The sequence below is a fragment of the Enoplosus armatus genome, chromosome 22, assembly GCF_043641665.1.
Source record: "Enoplosus armatus isolate fEnoArm2 chromosome 22, fEnoArm2.hap1, whole genome shotgun sequence".
NCBI lineage: Eukaryota > Metazoa > Chordata > Actinopteri > Centrarchiformes > Enoplosidae > Enoplosus > Enoplosus armatus.
Genome location: NC_092201.1, coordinates 14,279,442 through 14,298,317, shown reverse-complemented (window position 1 = coordinate 14,298,317; position 18,876 = coordinate 14,279,442). Strand labels below are relative to the sequence as shown.

The following is an 18,876-nucleotide window of genomic DNA, read 5'->3' as shown; positions in this document are numbered from 1 at the left end:
ACCGGGAAATGACAGGAAATGGTCTGTGATAGACATTGATATTCGACAGGACAAAGCCGAAGGAGAGAGCCGAAAAGCCTCCCTCACTCCACCCGGAATGGTTTGCTTCTTGGCCAATCTCTGGCGGTGTTTACCTGTTGACTCGTTCACCCCTCCGAGCGTCATAAACCAAGCCGGCTGGCATCATAGATAGGTAGATCAAATCCAGTGCAACAAGATTCAGATCTAGAACCTGAAAAATCAAGATTTAGACACAGGGTCGGGCGAAGTCGGTTAAAGTTTAAGAAGAGAATGGCGTGGTGTATCTGTCGAGAGGTGTGATGGAAACTAGGCAAAGGAGGAGCCCAGGCATCCTTTTCCTTGGCAGCTCCTGCTTTGTGGTGCTGAGGTGTTCAAGTCAAGCTTGGACACTCTAGGTGCCCCAACATGCTCTGGTTGTCCTGCGCGGCCGGCTGTCTAATGTCTCACATTCAAAAGAACACACCTCAGGGGTTTGTGCTTACTTATGACCTCTGTAGCTGCATCCAAATAGTTACAATTGAGAAGGTGGAAAATCGTATGTCCTCACAACTTACTCAGGCGCTTTCTGTTTCTTTCGGTGCTGCGTGTCGCATGAGGCTCTTGAACAGATTGAGATGATTATTTTTGGAAGTAGAATTAGCTTTGCGCACACTGAGAGTCGTCAACACCCCTGCTGAGTTTTGAGGGTATTTTCAGACTCCCACCAGATGTCTGCTTTGTTCTGTGCTCTCAGTGCCTCATTTTGCAGCACGAAGGTGCAATAAGGGCAGTAGTCCGTTAAGTAAAATGTCATTTTTTTCCAAAGCTGTGAGCGCATGCGGATGGAACTCTGCTCACCTCCTTTTTGTTTTGGAGTGGATAGTGACATCTCAGATCCTGGACAAATACAACCAAGACCATCTGCATGGCCACCACTACAGGCACTACGTAACTACAAGTCTTAGTAGGTATAAAGCTTTAAAATTCAACATGGGCTGAACTCCAATGCATATTTACTTACTGCTTACATTTTATTTTAAGTTGGATCTTCAAGTTTTTGAAAGTCAGTTTTATTTATTTTACATAGTAGTATCACGCGTCCCATGGAAGCCATCTTTTATTTAGGCATAAATGCGACATACGGCGGCCGTCACCATCTGAGATTCCCCTTTTCTGAACAGACAAACGCTCTCCATCTTCCTCATGTGTCAGTGTCGCTCTGCAGGTAAATGAGGTCATCTCCTCATCTCCAGCCGTCGTGACTGTGATGAATTAGGTCCTTCCTCTATTCTCTCTTGCTTCGTCTATTTTCCTCCTCCTCCTCCTCCTCCTCCTCTCTTCTGTCAGAATGGCAGAAACACATGCTGAACCGTGACCGTGTTCAACTAAACAAAAGTCTCTTTATTTATTTAGGTCTTATTGTTACACAACAAATACAGTAAGAGAAATATTTAGGGCTGTCCAGTCCAAGCCATTTCACCGCCCCCCCCCCCCCCCCCCCCCACCTTCAAAAAAATGTAAAGTGCAGATTTGTTAGTGTGTCTACTTGAGTCTATTAAAAATAGAGACAGCCCCACAGCTAGAGAGTAAAGTGACTAAAGCAACAGTAAAGGGGACAGAGTTTATGATTAAAAATGCTTGTACATAGACGAAGGGAGTAATAAAGGTTTAAGGTTGATTATTGATTAAAAAAAAAATGAAATTAGGAGCAATATCCACATTTCATGTAAAGCTAAGGTTTGGAGAATTCAAGTGAATCAGAGTTTATAGGTCATCAACACGGTTCAGAAGTTCCTCCATCTCCCTGCTCGAACTTTCCATATCAGAGCGTTTCTGCGCAGTTTCCAGTGCATCGAGGACAAAACAGCAGTTTGATATAACTTACATAGAGAGCCTTAGTTACATCACACGAGAGGTTTTCAAGAAATTGAAAATCAATTTTGCATGAAACAACTTGAACCTTTCAAGGGCTCAAACCAGACAAGTTGTGACAAATATTTGACCCAGGTCAGTATTTTAGTCATGTATATCCTACTATTCTCTGCTCCTAAATCCAGCAAGGGCCCTGACTGACTTTGCCAGAATACTTTACCAGACAAACTGCAGACCATAAACCAAGCTTTTGTCATAAATAATTATGTGACGATGAGTGTCAGCAGTCCAGACAGAGAAAAATAAACAGACGCAAAAAAAAAGAAGACATTTAGTTTTTTCAGATTTTGTGCGAAAGAAAGGATCAATTTAAAACGATTACTGTGTCATTAAATCCTTACAAACAGCACAGAGCTGGCTGCATTCAATGGTTGCTGCAACAGCAGCATCTTAATCAGTGTGTTTGCTACCCACAAGTCCCTATTGTCGGTCTATCTTCGCCACGCAGTGCGGGAACATACTAACAAGAGCTGTAAAGTGACCCGAAACTTTTCATTATATCACATGTGAGATTTCAGAAGTTCATGTTAAGTCTTTAGTGTTAAAGCAATATATATATACATATATATATATATATGTATATATATATATATAATGCATGTCTAGATTAAAGGCTGACAGGGATCCTTAACAAACTATTAAAAAAACAACACTGCTGAGAGATTTGAGCTGCCTACACAGTGGTGGCCTTCTGTGATCCTTCACTGCAGGTTATTCTTTCATGAACGTTGAACTTTAGTACACTCTAAAGTCAAATCTCCAGTGTTCCCTTGTCGGCCCGGCTACTTGATGCTTTCTTGTAATTTCTGACGGCTAAAAAAAATGCGAGAGTTTCTCCAAAGAACTCCTCTTGCAGAGGGCGTAGCAGCAGTTCAGTAAGAATTAAGGGGAGAAAGATCTAGTGTGTTCAGTTCAGAGTCCAAAATGCAGGAGAAATTCAGCAAGCATGCAGTAAAAGGGGGAGCGTCTACCCCGGCTGCATCTCCATTTTTACACTGTTTTTGTTCGCGTTGGCCTTGGATCGCTGCATTTGCAGCGTTCTGCGGGAGAAAACAGGGATGAGGAAGAGGACGTGACTCTGAAACCCGCCTGTGACGCTGTCGCTCCGCATGTTCCTCCAGCGTCTTCAGCAGAAACACCACAGCCAACCTGTAAATACGGCAGGCGGAGGGTGCAGCTACTGCCACGGCCGCTGTGGCGTCGGGTTGGGGTTGGGGTAGATGGGTGCTGGCGTTGGGTGGGGGTAGGCGGGCACCGCTGTGTTGGGGTTGGGCGGGTACGTCGGGGTAGGGTACTGCGCCATGATGTGAGGCTGGCTGTGGCCGGTTGTGTGGGCGGGCGTGGAGGCAGCGGAGGAGGAAGAGGGGAGGTGGAGGTAGAGAGGGGCGGATGGAGCTGAAGGGGCGGAGGGCGCTGTCGGAGTCGGGACCCTCTGCAGGACGACGTGTGGGTAGAGCTGAGACTCGGAGCGGTAGAGTCCCGGCATGGAGGCCTTCAGCAAACTCTCCTGACTCCTTTATGAAAGACGGAGAAAAGAGGGCGAGAAGTGAAGACGAGACGTAAATAGTGTGTGTATTTGGTTCTCCGTGATGTGAGTGCTGCCCGTTTACCTCTGGTATCCTCTGTTCTCATATCCACTGAGCCCTCCAGTCAGGTAGAGGGGGCTGTCGGGAGCCAGACGGGGGTTCATCCTCTGGGAGAGGTGGAAGATCTTGGGTGGAGGGAAGGTTTCCCACTCGCCCTCCTCTCTCTCCAGCCAACACTCGCTGCGACGGGCCGAGCGCTTCTCTCTGCGCCTGAGGAGGAGAGGACGTTATCAGCTCATACAAGAGAGAGGGTCTGAAAACAAGCAAAGACCCGATGCAACGGAGGGATTCTGGGTTATATAGAGGGATACTTTAGGCACCCGCCTCTCCAGTCCTACCTGCTCCGCCCCTCCTTCTTGGCTCGGTCCCGGCTGGTTCGTTCCTGCAGACAGCAGATGAGGAAGGACAAGGACATGGCGAGGATGACAATGCCACTCACCACTGAGGCCAACACAGCCACTCTCAGACCGCGGTCCTCAGGTCGGGGGATCGCTGTAGGGGGGGAGGGGGGATGACATGTAATAAGATTTATTTTAACCACAGAAAACGTAAGATGTTGTCAACCACCAGCTGAGGAACTTGAATCATCGATACTCTGATCCTGGAGACCGTCTGGGTTGTTTGGAGCCAGAAGTGACCGTATTTAGATGAGAGTGTGGACCAGAGGACACCAGAGCCTGACTGAGCTGACACTTGAGAAGATTGTTCAATCTGGATATGAGTAATTGTAGAGGTTGACCCCGCTCACCTTCGCAAACAGGCAGGTAGTTGCTCCACTGCGGTTTGCCGTTCCTGACATTGCAGTAGATTTTGTCGCTGCCGACCAGCTGGTATCCCTCTCTGCACCAGAAGGCCAACACGGTGCCGATCGACACGCCTGTGCCACTCTCTACATAGAAGGAACCCCGACGTGGCGGCAGGACAGGGACACAGGACAGACCTGAGGAGAGGGGAGACGAAGCAGGAGGTCACTTCTCCGATCCACGAAACACCTTGAGATTGAGAGCAGAGGACGTAAATAGCGGAGAACAGTGTTTTTCGTTTGTTTGTTTTTTCCATTTTGGGAAACGTGCTCATTCGTTTCACTCTCACATCTGTACGGTCAATATGAACCTGGAGCCAGCAATCGCTTAGCTTAGCTTAGCACAAAGACCGGAAACGGGGGCAAACAGTTAGCCTGTCCAAAAGGTATTTTAAGTGAACGCAGCCTCAGTAGACGGCATATCTTCTTGCTTCATTCCGTTTTGGTCACATCCTGGACTGTAGATTGTGGACCAAAGGTGGATTATGGCATCTAAACAAGCCTATCTTTGGTCCTGAGGCACTGATAATGTTTTCTGTCAGAAGATTTAAACACCTTTCTAACTGCCCCTCTTCCTTTGTCTCTCCGTCCCACACTTTTCTCTCTTTTGCTTTTTCCTTCCTTCTCTCTCCACTTCCTTGTGACACAGCTCGGCCCAGAGTGTCTCTTATCTACGCTGGGAGCCTGAGATTAGCAGCTCCACTGGATAGATAGACACAGAGACGGAGAGAGGGAGAGACAGAAAGGACTATTTTTACCTTCCTTATGCTATGATACACAAATACCTCCGAGAGGTCTCGTGATACAGCAGCTATTGTTAGATGGTGCTGCAGGGATTTTTGAGGCTCTCAGGAAATCTCATGTAAACCTACAGCGTCTCTAAAAGGAAAATAACTAGGGTTTATTCCTGCGCCATACTGTAGCCCAGAAACACCATATGATCTCTGCTGTGGGGGTGACAGGGCTATTGATCAGTGCGGATGACTCAGCAACTATTTGGCCAGCTGCTGGGATTTCTGGCTTTTAAAACTCACTTCACTGGCTCATACTTTGTCATGGCCAATATGTGAGACACTAAGTTCCATCAAAAAATAGTTATCCAGTAAGTCACAAGGGTGAAAACATATATGTTACTTGAACTGCGATGTATGTTGTTCTTTTAAAAAAAAGTAATTTGATAAGATGCACCTTCGCTTGAATTACCACTAGAAGCAAACATTCACTAAACATTTGCAAAACCAAAACAACGAGCTGAAAGATGCTACAGCGTGCACAGAACTGCAAAGTCATTCTGATCATTGTCACACCTTTTTAAGTTTCACACAGTCGTTTCTTCATCTAAAATTAGCGCAGCTTTAAAAGGGTCTTGCTTTGAAAAGAAATAAAGAAAGAGAGTTACAGCACGGTTTGCTAATATGATGTTTTAATGAGTAACGGCCAGAAGGGCATGTGATGCAGCAGTTTGCTGTGTCAGTATTGTTAGTGTAATCTCTGTGTGTGTGTGTGTGTGTGTGTGTGTGTGTGTGTGTGTGTTGTCATCCCGCTATAAGACCCTGTGAACATGCAAGCTGCTCTCTGCTGATTAGGAGCGACAGATGGGAGGATTTCTGCAGCAGCAGAGAGGGAGAGGATCCCGTGATCCTGTGTGGAGATGACAGCATGCCCTCCCTCACACACACACACACACACACACACACATCAAAGCACACACAAACCAGACACGTGCGTAATGGGTACAGTACAGGGAAAACGTGTGCATGTGTGTGTCCACACATATTACAATGACATCACATACTTGTACCACCTCTGCTTCACCCATTAGCCCAAATTCAGATTTAGTAGCTCAATGAACTGGCAAAGATGGTGGCACACCCAAATCCAAGCCTCAGAACGTCTCTTCAGAGACTGATGCAACAGACTCTTCGGCCATGTTTTCCCGCTCTCTGTGGCCGGGGCAGAGGCACAACCTTTGTCATACGCACAAATACGCCCGATAGAAGACATCATGTTTTCCCCAACGCTGTGCAAGAGAGAGGGGAATTGAAATGTGAGTTTCAATGAAGACTGGACACAGAAGTGTGAGTGTGTATTCTTTTCCAACGCCAGGCTCCTTTCTTTGTTTTCAGTGCAACCGTTGCTGTTAGAAAATAATATAACCCTGCCGTTTGTGTTTGAGAGATGCTAATCTCTCGCTGAAAGACACACCAAGGAGCGGAATTTGCATTTGAATGAAAGCGATATGATATTGTTTAATTAAAATGAGGTGTTTTTTTTTAATTATCACCTGAGATTCATGTGGCGAGTTTATCAGACCGCATTTCAGTAGCAGGAGCTGTCATGAAATGATCCATTATAAAGACTCCCACATCGCGCCGAACAACACAGTTATCTGTTTCCTGTCCACACGGGGATATTGATTATTAGATGGTACAGAAAATTAACTTTCAATGGCAATTTTTATCGGGACTTCATTGAAATAGAAAACAGTAGCCCAATACGATACAATCTGATGTTACTTGCTGACTGCTGTATGACAGCATGTGAGGCGTACTCTTGCCCGCAACATGCCTGTTATGTTTTTAATTCCCACGCAAAGAGTCTGTTGTCCAACTGGAATCACATTTGTCATCCATTTTTATAGTCAAAAACACAAAAATAATGTCACCATGTTTTTTAAATGTTCCTTTTTGTCTCAGGCGGCTTGAGGGGCGTGTCTGCGTTTGATTGACAACAGCAACCGTAGAGGACGAGAGACAAAACAAACTTACGCTGTGGCTGCGTGTCGTTGGCAGACAGCATGCTGTTAGTGGTACAACCCCCCCCCCCCCCAAAAAAAAACAGGCAGACAGCATCGTGCTCAAGCTAGCTAGGCTCTTCCATTGGAAAGTCTCAAATCTTCCATCAACGTTCTCTCTGCTGACACGCAAGACATAATGAAGGTGATGGAGAAGCGAGGACAGGTTTCTGGAAGGGATTGTTTCAGTTCACAGGCGACGTCGTCCTTCACCTCTCTGAGACATTTTCACAACACTGGTCCGGAAGACGTCCAAACACTGGATCAAATGCCTGAAGCGAAGAGGTCTCGGGGCACACTGTGGCCGGTGATCCAGCAAGCCTGTCGGGTGAAGAAGGTCGCTTATTTCATCGGAGGGAGAACTTGTGGATAACAAGGCGATACACTGGCTGATCTGATGCCTGCATTTGGATTCATCCCGGGGGGGGGGGGGGCTTCCAGGTTACAGCCACATTTGTTCTGTTTCTTTGATAAAGTGCTCTTTCAGCTAACGCTCGAGGTCTGAGAGGGATAACTAAACGAAAGCCGTTATTTCTTTATGCAAAAGTCTTTGATGCAGACCTTTGTCTGATCCGGGAAACTCATTCTGTTGATGAAGACCATAACTTCGCGGGGGAGGGGGGGTTGTGGATGTCGCGTGGAAGTCGACGCTCAGCAGGAACACTAACTCCTGAACACAAATTCAGAGGGAAGATGATCCTCACTCAAGCTGACACTACATTCTTATGGCTCTATCTTATAATAACCCTGCCCTCGCACTCAAACAGCCCCATGCTCGCGCTTACTGTCTGCTGTTTGGTGCTGGGCGGGTAGCGTGCTGTGGGTTTATTGGAAGTTTTTCCACTGAGAACAGCTGCATATTGATGAGTGGACCCAGGCAGTGAGGCTGCGTGCTGTAGTACCAGTAGTGACCTGAAAGATGCGGAGGCGCTCAGTGGAGCTCAGGGCAGTTGGGAGGTAATTCTCCGTGGTTTCGTCACTACATGTCCATAGAAGTGATTTTGGGTTTATATTGCAGTGTGTCAGTCTGAACACACCATTAGCACATTAGTTAATGGATGTACTGGGACTTGGAATGCACTTCTTAAGCATCCACACACACACACACACACACACACACACACACACACACACTCCTGCCAAAGACAGAGCCTTTACCTCGGCTGTTGCCACGCCGCAGCAGAAAACTCGTCGCCCCCCCCCCCCCGAGACACTGAAGTAACACCCACCTCCCCGCGAGTTCAAGTAAACCGAGAAGAGGAACAATAACGCCAGTGTGGAGTGAACAAACAGAACACCCCCAGTGGAGCCCAGTTTCAATCACAAAACCCGCTATTAACGCCAGAAAGGTTGGAAATGTGCATTGGTTTTGGTGTGTTGTTTGAATTTGGCTGCAAGTAAAGTTGTCTGATGTCCAGGTAGCGTGTGAGTGTGTGTGTGAGTGTGTGTGTGTGTGTTTAATACAAAGAGAAGAAGAGAAGAGAAGGCTACGTTAGTTCTGTGTGTGTGTGTGTGTGTGTGTGTGTGTGTGTGTGTGTGTGTGTGTTGACTCTGCGCTCTGTTTGCTCTTTCACGTTGGTTCGGCCCCATTCAGAAAGCTTCTCTGTCATCGTGGAAACTGCGGGTTGCCAATCAAAGCGCTCAGCTGCCGGCGGGGCGCTAATACACTTCTGGACCCCCAAACCTGGCAACCCGACACCACCAAGCAAACATCCACTCGGCTGTATTCTTCTCTAAAACCCTGCCCACTCGTCTCTGTCAGGGAAGCACTCGGAATAGTTTGTGATTAAATAAAGATTAGGCCCTCTGCATTAAAGATTCAAACGCACACACACACACACACACACACACACACACACTCGCACGCACACGAGTGAGTGAACAGAACAAACACACACTTTGCATGCACACACGTGTGACAGCACAGGGATGTACTGTACAGTGACATAAGGTGTGCATGCCATGCCCACACACACACACACATTACATACTCACTTTATTTACTTTTCAGCTTCAAATTCAAGACCTTCCGTTATAAACTGATCATTGCATCATGAATGTGTTGCCCAAATCAAACAATTCCAAGTTGGAATAGCCTTCACATAACGCTCCACTGATTCAGTATTTCACTTTCATAAAGTTGGAGGACAGATTCGACAAAGACTGGTCCAAATCTGTGCATACAGCAGAGGCTGACTGGCCAACTGGAGCACTGGGACTTCCTGCCAGCCAATCACATTCGAACTTTACCTGGGTCACACCCCTTTCATCTCTGTTAAGCCGTGACAATTTGGACAAATAGTGGAGCGGAGCACGATGGCCAAACTAAAAGAGGAAAACTTTAAAGGTGGCTCTGAGAAGCTGAGAGAGAGAAGAGGTTGAATTCTCTTGAGGCTGACAAATGTTTAATTCACCAGTCAATCATCTCGAGGCCGAGTGAGCCTGAAGGCACTGGAGAGGAGAGGAGAGGGAGCAGAGAGAGCAGCCCAGTGAGACCAGTGAGACCAGTTCAGCTGTTAGTCAAGGTTCTGCAGCTGAAGCGGTGAGACAGAAGACAAGAGGGATCAGATAAGCAAGGTTTGGGTTTGGCTCGCTGGCTATTTAGCTACTTTAGGTGCCTTTTGTTGAAACATGAAATGAATGAATGCCCTTCTCAATGTCACGTTTGGTGGACAGACCAATCACAGCCCGGCGGGGGCGGGACATCACAGCAGACTTTGGAGATGTTGAACTCATTGTTATGCACGAATGGTTCTGATTATTGAGTCATCATATTAAGTTAATTCTCTGTGGGTTAACCACTCCAACAAACCCCACTCACATTACACATCATTTGATCAATTGTTAAAACACAAATCTTGGTTAGTGCAGCTTTAATGCTGGTGTCCCGAGGAGTCGGTGTGCTCAACTGTTTTTAATTGGCGAAACAAATTCTGTATTAACATCTGCTTTTTTATCTTGAGGACTTTTTTTTCCGTGTGAAAGCAGTAGATTGTCTTGGTTTCCTTTGACAAAGAAGACAAAGCGCACTTAGAAACTGAGCTCTGAAGGACAGAATCTCCCTCCTCCGTGCTTGCTCACTTTTCTCCGGATAAACAATGCTTAAAAATAAATTTCATCTGAGTCAGACTTCACCAGACGCTAAGAGTCTGAGTTGAAGTTAATGAAAGGCGGCACTCTTGGCTGACGGCTGACTCGCTTCATCTCGTTCCTCCACGTGCTCCTGTCTCATTCTTCTTCTTCTTCTCGAGTGTTTTTTTGGTCCCTCTGCTCCAGCTGCTCCAGCTTCGTGTGATCTGGCCTCAAACAGACATCATGCCTCCCTGTCCTCTCCATCAGTGTATCTATTTCTGTGGCACCTCACTGATGTGCGGTATCACAACTGATTACCTAACCCCCCCCCCCCCCCCCCTCCACACCCCCACCCCCCCGGCTCTCACTCTGCTTGCGTAGCGTGTGTGTTCCTGTGGAAACACATGAAGCTCGTGTCCAATGAGTCCCAAATGCTTGTAGAGTGAAATAAAGTAATCAAGGCCATTTGCATAATCACATTTTTGAGGGATTGTTTGTTGGTTTGTAACTGGCTTCATGCTGACTTTGTGCAGAAAGCAGAGGCAGAAGCTGCAATGGAGTTCTCCTTTAACCGGGCAGCTTTGGCTGGATCTGATTGAGGATAATCTGTCCAGTTAAACAGAGCAAGGACAGTGGGGCTGATTTTGAACTACAGACATTACCAACTGACTGGTTAATCTCACTGACACGCCAGAAGGGAGAAACACTAGTCCTAGAAACCTTCAACCTTCAAGTGGAGAGAACAGACACCCCCCTCCCCTCCCCATGTTAAAATGACTAATTGTTGTTATTACACTTTTTGCATGGCAGGAAAGATAATAAGCGCATTTCCCAAAATGCCGAACGGTTGCTTTCACTGTTAAGGCGCAGCTTGTGATGAGGTTGTTTAGATGAGGTTTTTGATGTGTGTGTTTGCCTTTGCTGCCTCTTCACTTTCATTCCGCTTGCCCTTTAGCTGCCCCCCATCCAGCTTCAACCATCGGGGCAGAGAGAGACGGCTCATTTCGGACTCTCCCTCAGTGACTTTGTTCAGCGAGCGGCGCTAGTTTTAAGCCGTGGGAAGGTAATAATGAAGTTGAGTCACTGCCAACGGCCATATTGGATTGACAGGCAGGAGACAGAAGGAACTCTTTGTCTGAAGCTCGCCAAGCCTGTAGGACTCAGGAGTGACGATGGTGGTGTGTCGATGACAGAAATACCCCTGGCGCTGCATGCGTATGTGTGCGAGTGCCCTTGCATGTAAAGCATGTGTCCCCGCAGACATCCTTCTGTTGTTCATGCCTGGATGCAGACATCCAGACACTGCACGTGTTAAAGTTTAGATACCAAAAGAAACCTCTGACAAGACAGACAGAAGAAACTGGACTCTACCTGCAACCAGTGAGTGTGTGCATCTGTATTCCCTGGCGTTAGCGTGTCATTAACAGGATTTCTCGCGCTAGAAATAGCCCGGAATAGACAAAGGTAATTGGCTTTGCCTGTCACCTGATGAGATTAAAGGCATTGTAACATTTCACATTTACGTTTTAGGCTTTTGGCTGACGATCTTATCTAAAGAAACTCAAGAGTGAAGAATAAGCAGCTTATTGTCATCGTGAGGTAGATGCTGTATCTGAAACAGAACATTTGTTTTTGTTCAAGAAGCTGGATTCCTTTTAGAATATTTAGAAGCTACAATAAGTTGTGGTCGCTGACTACTTAGTTGCACACCATTGTACTTGTTTTATTCTCCAGTGCTTCCTCTTTTTTTTTTCTTCCAAAGCAGCAGAGGGGGGCTCATTCCCTCAGACACAAAGGGACTGTCTCAGAAAACTATGTGTAAAGTCTGTATGGTAAGTGCTTTTGGACAAAAAAGTCAAGACAAAATCGTATTACAGAAACAAAATAATACCACAGACATTAAGGATTCACTGTAAACTCCTGCTCGGCCAGATTAAGAGGCAGACTGCCTGCTAAGTAACTGATATAGGCCTCATTTAGGGATTAACACTAACATTAACTCTCACACACTCTTGTCGAGGTTAATAGGTTGTGTTGCTGTGTAATGGCTTATGGCTTTTCTCAGGCAGAAATAACTGCCGCTCATCGGCAGCCTGCCAGATCCTCAATGGGAGGTCAACCTGGACACCAGCTGCGCCGCTGCAGCTCTTACCGCCAACTCGGGTAGAAATATTGCAAAAGGTGGTACACCTTTCTACCAACAATGACGCGCAGAATGAATTTTGTTTCGCTCCATTTCTCAGTCTTACTTCGTTAGTCTGTGATGTTCAATGCACAGCCAGAGTTGCTTTGTTGCCTCATTCTCTCCTAATTTTGACGCACAGCGCTGTTGCTTTTTTGGTTCTACATCTAAACGGTCATTTAAAATAACTTGCAAACGTAAAATAACGTTGCACTTTTTGTTTAGTGCTAATTAGTTAATGTTAGCATGCTAACATAGTTAATTAAGATGGTAAACATGGTATATATATATATATATATATATATATATATATATATATGACACACACATGCACACACGCACACACACACACACACACACCAGGCAGGTCAACATGGTCATTGTGAGCATGTTAGCATTTAGCATTTAGCCCAAAGCACCGCTGTGCCTTAGTCCAGCCTCACTGAGCATAGCTGTAGAATCTTATGCATAACTTATGGGATGCATTTTTTTCAAACAGCTGTGTATGAAATGATATATATTGTAGAATGTATGAGAGCTGTTGAATACTGTAAGATATGACAGAGCGAGATGGACTCTATCGATCTGAGATCAAAATGGGTCACTCTGTCCCGATGTAAGGTGAGGAACACAGAAGGAAAAAAAGATCACTTCACATGGACATAAAACAAGTTTCGGAAGCTACTAAAACGCTCAGCTAAAACACAGGATGCAAGCGCGTGAATGCAGTCGGACGTAAAAGGAGGAGCACCTGAGGACGAGTTAGTCAATAGCAGAACTCTGATCAATTCACTTCCGGGAACGGCCGGCAGCGAGGGTTCCTGGATGAGCTGCATAATGAGTCACGGCTCGTATTGATGGGAGTCTGAAAGCTCTGGTTTGATCCAGCGCTCCAAGGCTCTGTGCGCTAAACCTTCACACGTCTGCTTCACCGGTTTCATCGATTTTTAAAACAGTCGATTCAGTAAGCAGGTGTAGGGACGGAGGAGACTTTCAGATCGCGTCTGACTGAATCTCTACCAGCTACATTTGACCTCTGAGCTCTCTGTGATATGGCAGTGGACACGCTTTGTAAACTCCTATTCATTAATAGTTTAATGACAGCAATAGATGTAGTCTATTTAGGGTTTTAAACACTCAATGCTGTATTTGCACGGTATGTTAACATGTACTCAACCTACATGCTGGAAAATATCACTCACTTCTGCAAGTTACCAGTAATACATATATAACCACATGTTGAGTCAGCTGTAACACCTGGACACCATGTGTTGTCACATAAACAGATAGCTGAAAGTAATGGATAAGTACTTTGTGTGGTGAAACAGAGGGGTGGATGAATGGTTGACATAGATAGTTAAAAGTAATGGAAAAATGGTGAAATAGCTAAAAGTGAAGTGGTCGTCATGTCCAGCTTCTGCAAACTTAACCAAACCATCCTTAACACTGGCTGAGTTCAATTGTATGAACAACATATTGCAACAATATCAAATTGCATCGAGTTGAATTAGAATCCCTTCAGTTAGCACATTGGCACGCGACGGGTGGTGTTGATGAAGGTGCACTTGAGTTCATCCGATAGTGGCGGTGCATCTGAAAGGTTGGGAACCACTGTTATGACCTCCGTCGTCATTCAGTTTGGTTTGCTTTATAAATCTTCTCTGTCCCAAAGCTTTGCATTTACAAAAGCCTTCTATATTTAACTGGATTTATTTTTTGCCCCACAAATGACAACTGAGACCGGTTTTATACTCGAGAAGCCGAAACTAAAATGGCTAAAATGTCCAAACATGAAGACAGTGTTGCTGCTGTAATCCAGACCTGAAGGAGAGACTCAAATAGGCTTAAAATGTGGTGGTGGTGGGGGGGGGGGGGGGTTTATCTGTTAATGCTCGCCGGAAAAAGTCGTTTAAACTGTCATACACACAAACACACACAAACACACACAAACACAACGTTGATAATAATCACACCTCCAGGATTTTGAATTTTCAGAAAGTCTCTCACGTAAAAGCTCTGGTCTGGCGTAATTCATGCATGTGGTGCCATGTGGCAAGCCAGCTGATCACCTGTGTGTGTGTGTGTGCTTTTGTGTGTGTTTATATGTGTGTGTGTGTGTGTGTGTTTATGTGTGTGTGTGTGTGTTATTAAAGTATAAAGTGCTTATTCCTGCTCTGTTAGACACAGAGCTGCCGTTATGAAACGAGCAACTGTGTTGTTTATTCTCTAAACCTTTAAGAAGATTGGTGTCGTTTGGGCCGAGTCCATTCCCGATGTGTGTGTGTGTGTGTGTGTGTGTTATGAGTGTATTAGGCACGTGAGGTTTGCATTTTGCCATCAGCCGTAGGCTATTTATGCATACACGTGAGGATATGGGCTCTGTGAGTGAGAAGGGGCGGGCGAGGGACTTAAGAACAAATGGGGGGAAAACAAAAGAAAGAGAGAGACAGTGGAAGGAAATAAGGGAGAAGAAAGAAGAAGTGACAGATACTCGGAGAGGAGAAACATAAGGGAAAAACGAGGAGTGGGAGAGAAACAAAGTGACAGAGGGAGAAAAGGGGAATTAGCAGAAAAGGAGGGACAGATGAGACGACGGAGGTTGGAGACAGTAAACATGGGGGGAGAGAGAGAGAGAGAGAGAGAGAGAGAGAGAGAGAGAGGCAGCTCATGCCCCAGTGGAGGTGAAGTCATGCGAGCGGTGCTGCAGCTTTCTCTTCAGGCTGAGCAGCTCCAGCCTGGACATAACGAACTGTCTTTAACTGCATCACCTGCCGCCACACACACACACACACAGAGTAAGTGCACTTTTGCTTGTATGCGCTCACACATCTGTATTCCCAGACGAGCGCATACACACACACACACACACCAACAAAAAAAAAGAGTCCAACACAAAAGCACACGTGTAGAAACAGGTTTGCACTTCTGTACTTGTGTAGACATATTGACATGATGCATAATAATACATTCAGCCTGTGCAAAACTGTTCTCACTCTCATACACATGAGGACACACGCGTGCACTCTCACTTATGTACACGCACACGCATCTCAAACTGCAAGCTTTCAAGTACACACACACCACACACACACACACACACACACAGGTTTACTGTAAATCAAAAGAAAAACAGAGGAAGTACACAACACTCCAAGTGACTTACAGGCAAACACACACATTACAACATTCACACGTTTCCACACTTTGCTGCTTCCTCGATGAGTTTCGCGGGGAAAGATTGATGTTTTGTGGTTTTGTGAATGTCTTTTTTCATGGCGTGGAGGTTTTTGGAGGGGGGCGCTCAAGCAACACACTGCAAACCAGCACTGACACTCTGCAGCACGTCAGCAACTTCCATGAAACCCAAACAATAACAGTATTGGTCAAACGTCAGGGAGGAATCGCAACCTTGTGCACCTCTTGTGTCAAAGCGATGCTTTTCTGTGGTTGGAGTTTGATTCAGGCCTAAGTTTAGTTTGAGGTTCAGTATCACAGAAGATACTTGGGTTTAAAGCCAGGGTCGGGTGCGGGTTAAGGTGAGCAGAAACCCAAACGTGGAAACAAGAAGGACTTGTTATAATTACTTGTTATATCTACATTTGAATGTCTACATCTATATACTTGAGTCAACACTTTTGCTGTTGGTAGTCACAAAGTTGCCCATGACCATGACAAGAACTTTTATAATACGGATTAATAGCTGGGTCTATATAATGTCTGAGAACAGTGCACAATTTCCCACAGCCCACGTTGACATATTTGAAAAGCATTCTTGTCCAAACAATAGTGCAAAGCCCCGAATGCTCAGTTTACTATCACGGAAGACTAAGAAAATGTGCAAATATTCACTTTTGAGAAGCTGAAGTCACTGAATTTTGGTGAGCCGATTACCAAGTTGTCGACTGGACCCTTTTTTTCTATTTCCTATTTGCACGAAGGATTTCTCTCAGTGTGGATTCAGCTTCGGCGCTTCAGGCATGCAGCTGAAAACTCTAGAAGTAGAAATCATCAGTAAACCTCCCACTGGAGAGTTGTAGCAGTAAAAGAGGAAGAAGTCAATGGCTGACAGACTGACCTGTGTAGTTGCTGGTGGTGCTCTGAGTTGGCGTGTCCGTCAGAGCCTCCGTCTGAGCCTCCGTCTGCGCTTCCGTCTGCGCTTCCGTCGGCATCTGGGCTTCAGTCTGCAGGTCCGGCTGCAGCTGGATCGTCCTGCCGGTCCAGTCCTCCGGCAGCGACGTGGCAGCGGCGCTCTGCGAGTCCTCCGGGCTCAGCGTGGAGCCTCTGGCCAGGACCAGAGCACAGAACAGGGGGCACAGCAGCATCCAGAGGTGGGCGCCTGTGCCTTGGACGGCGGGTCCAACTTTCGGAGACATGGGGTTCAGGTAATGAAGAAGAAGAAGAAGAGCTGTCAGAGGAAAAAGAAGAAGAACGAGGAGGAGGAGGAGGAGGAGGAGGAGGATTCACAGCCTCATGGTCTCAGTAGGAGGTGGAAAGATCCTTCAGAGGAAAGTTTGTTGCTTCCCTTTCCTCCTTACTCTTTTTCTGTCTTCCTCCTCTGCTTTTCTTCTCCCCCCGTCCTCCTCTTCTCTCCCACTTCTCCCCTCACTCCCTTGGCGGAGAGAGGAAAACCCCCTCTGTGTTGCCGCTCATGATGCTGCCGTGCTGCGAGAAGGTATGACAGAGAACAAGAGGAAGTGAGGGAGTGTGTACGTTCATGTATGAATGTGTGTGTGTGTGTGTGTGTGTGTGTGTGGTTGATCCAGCTGTAATCTGCTTGCTCTCAGCTCACTGTTGTTTTCTCTCCAGCCCTCTCCTCTCTCTCTCAGCTCGTTCACTCGTGCTCTCACTGCTCACTCGGTCCACTGCTCTCTCTCTCTCTCTCTCTCTCTCTCTCTCTGATCTCCAGCTGGGCTGACTGAGCTCTTGCATAACAGTAACTCATTCGCTGAGCTGTGCTGAGCTGTAACTCAGCCTTAAGTCCTGATATTCCTGGTTGCTGCTCTTTCCCTCTCCGCCCCTCTCCCCATGTGTCCCTCTCACTCTCTAGTTTCACTGCATTGATTGTATAGACACTTCTCCTGGAAAACCATTCAGACTGATCAATGTAAGAGAGGCTTCCAAAGCTTGTAGCCGCCCCAAAGTGAGTATTCAGCAGACTGCCACAGTGACGGGCAGGAGGGAAACCGAACACACAGAACAGCACCGTCATCCGATGAGCGGCTGAAGAGTCTCGCACAATAAGACACAAGCTCCTCCAACCGAAAGCACAATGTACTGCGGTATAGGCGGTGCAGATAGGCTGACACAATCACTAAATGAGCTCACGGGCCAACATAGGATGGCTGTCTTGAAGCATACTTTTACACTTCAAGTCTGTTTTCATCAGTTTTTACCGCTTGTAACTCCAGTGATTGCGTGTGGTGACCTGCGCTCAGTACTGAACCCGAACGCCTCGCGTGTAGACGAGCTGCTGCACTGCTAACGTGCTGCTTTCTCTATGCGGGCTGACATTATTGGCTAAAACTACACCACAATGCTTGTTTGCCCTCATTTCTCTATCAAGCTCTCACACACATTACTCTCAGGTCACACAAATGTGAGAAACAAACAAGTGGGAAATTAAAATAAATTTGAATCTCTTCTGCTTCGTACTTGCAACCAAGTGGTGAAAAACGTGACTTCAGTACCTGCCTACCTTCCCTTGTGTCTCCGAGTGTGTGCACGATCTCCTATTTGCGTATGTGTGTGTGTGTGCGTGTGTGTGTGTGTGCATGCATCCTCATGCGGGAGCGTATGTGTCACAGGTGGATGCTCAGGTGTAACGCGGTGACCCTGATAGCTCTTGTTGATAGCTCTCTAGTCAGAAGGTCCATGCAAAGACGTGAATAATTGATGCTTCTGGGACCCAAAAATAGGTGAAAGGGATGGAGAGAGAGAAGAGAAGAGACAGAGGTGGAGAGCGATTAAAGAGCGAGAGAGGAGCAGGCAGAGTGAGCGATGACATGAGAGCGGGAGGAAAAAACAATCAGAGGGAGGAGGAAAGACAGCAAGAGATTGGAAAAGAGAGACAGATGAAGTGAGATCCAGCACTTTTAGCCTGAGAAAACTGCCTTCTATCAAACGTCGGGCCAGTAAAAAGGGGACGCGGTGGGCTCTGCTGCCGCAAACTACATTATTTACAGCCACAGCTTTGCCAAAGTGGACACAGGAAAGGCTTCAAAGGACTGATCCAAGATTTTATTTTAAGCCATCAAATTATAGCTGCACTAGGCAAGGTTTTTATGGTAAAAAATACACCCATCCTATCAGTATAAATCAGAGAATGAGGTGGTTCCAGGTGTCAGGGTTTAATTGAAATGCTGGGAAACGCTCTTAACGCACAGGAGGCGTGAACTGTGAAATGTTGGGGAGAAAATCTTTGCTTTGTGATATCCGGGTTGAGAATTTTTGAGCCGCTTATTTGTGAGAGAGGTTGCGTCGCAGTGATGAACACACAGGACACACAGAG

The 18,876-nt window shown here is 46.3% G+C and overlaps 1 protein-coding gene across 1 annotated transcript; it reads right to left on the bottom strand.

The window, feature by feature from the left end:
* Window positions 1-3,109: 3,109 nt before the first annotated feature.
* LOC139305418 (sushi domain-containing protein 3) lies at window positions 3,110-16,741 on the bottom strand. The gene is made up of 5 exons (XM_070929386.1): window positions 16,444-16,741; window positions 4,267-4,458; window positions 3,857-4,010; window positions 3,543-3,728; window positions 3,110-3,446 (listed from the first exon to the last, which is right to left on the bottom strand). Exons 1-5 carry the CDS (start codon window positions 16,739-16,741, stop codon window positions 3,110-3,112), a joined length of 1,167 nt encoding a protein of 388 aa, XP_070785487.1.
* Window positions 16,742-18,876: the final 2,135 nt, after the last annotated feature.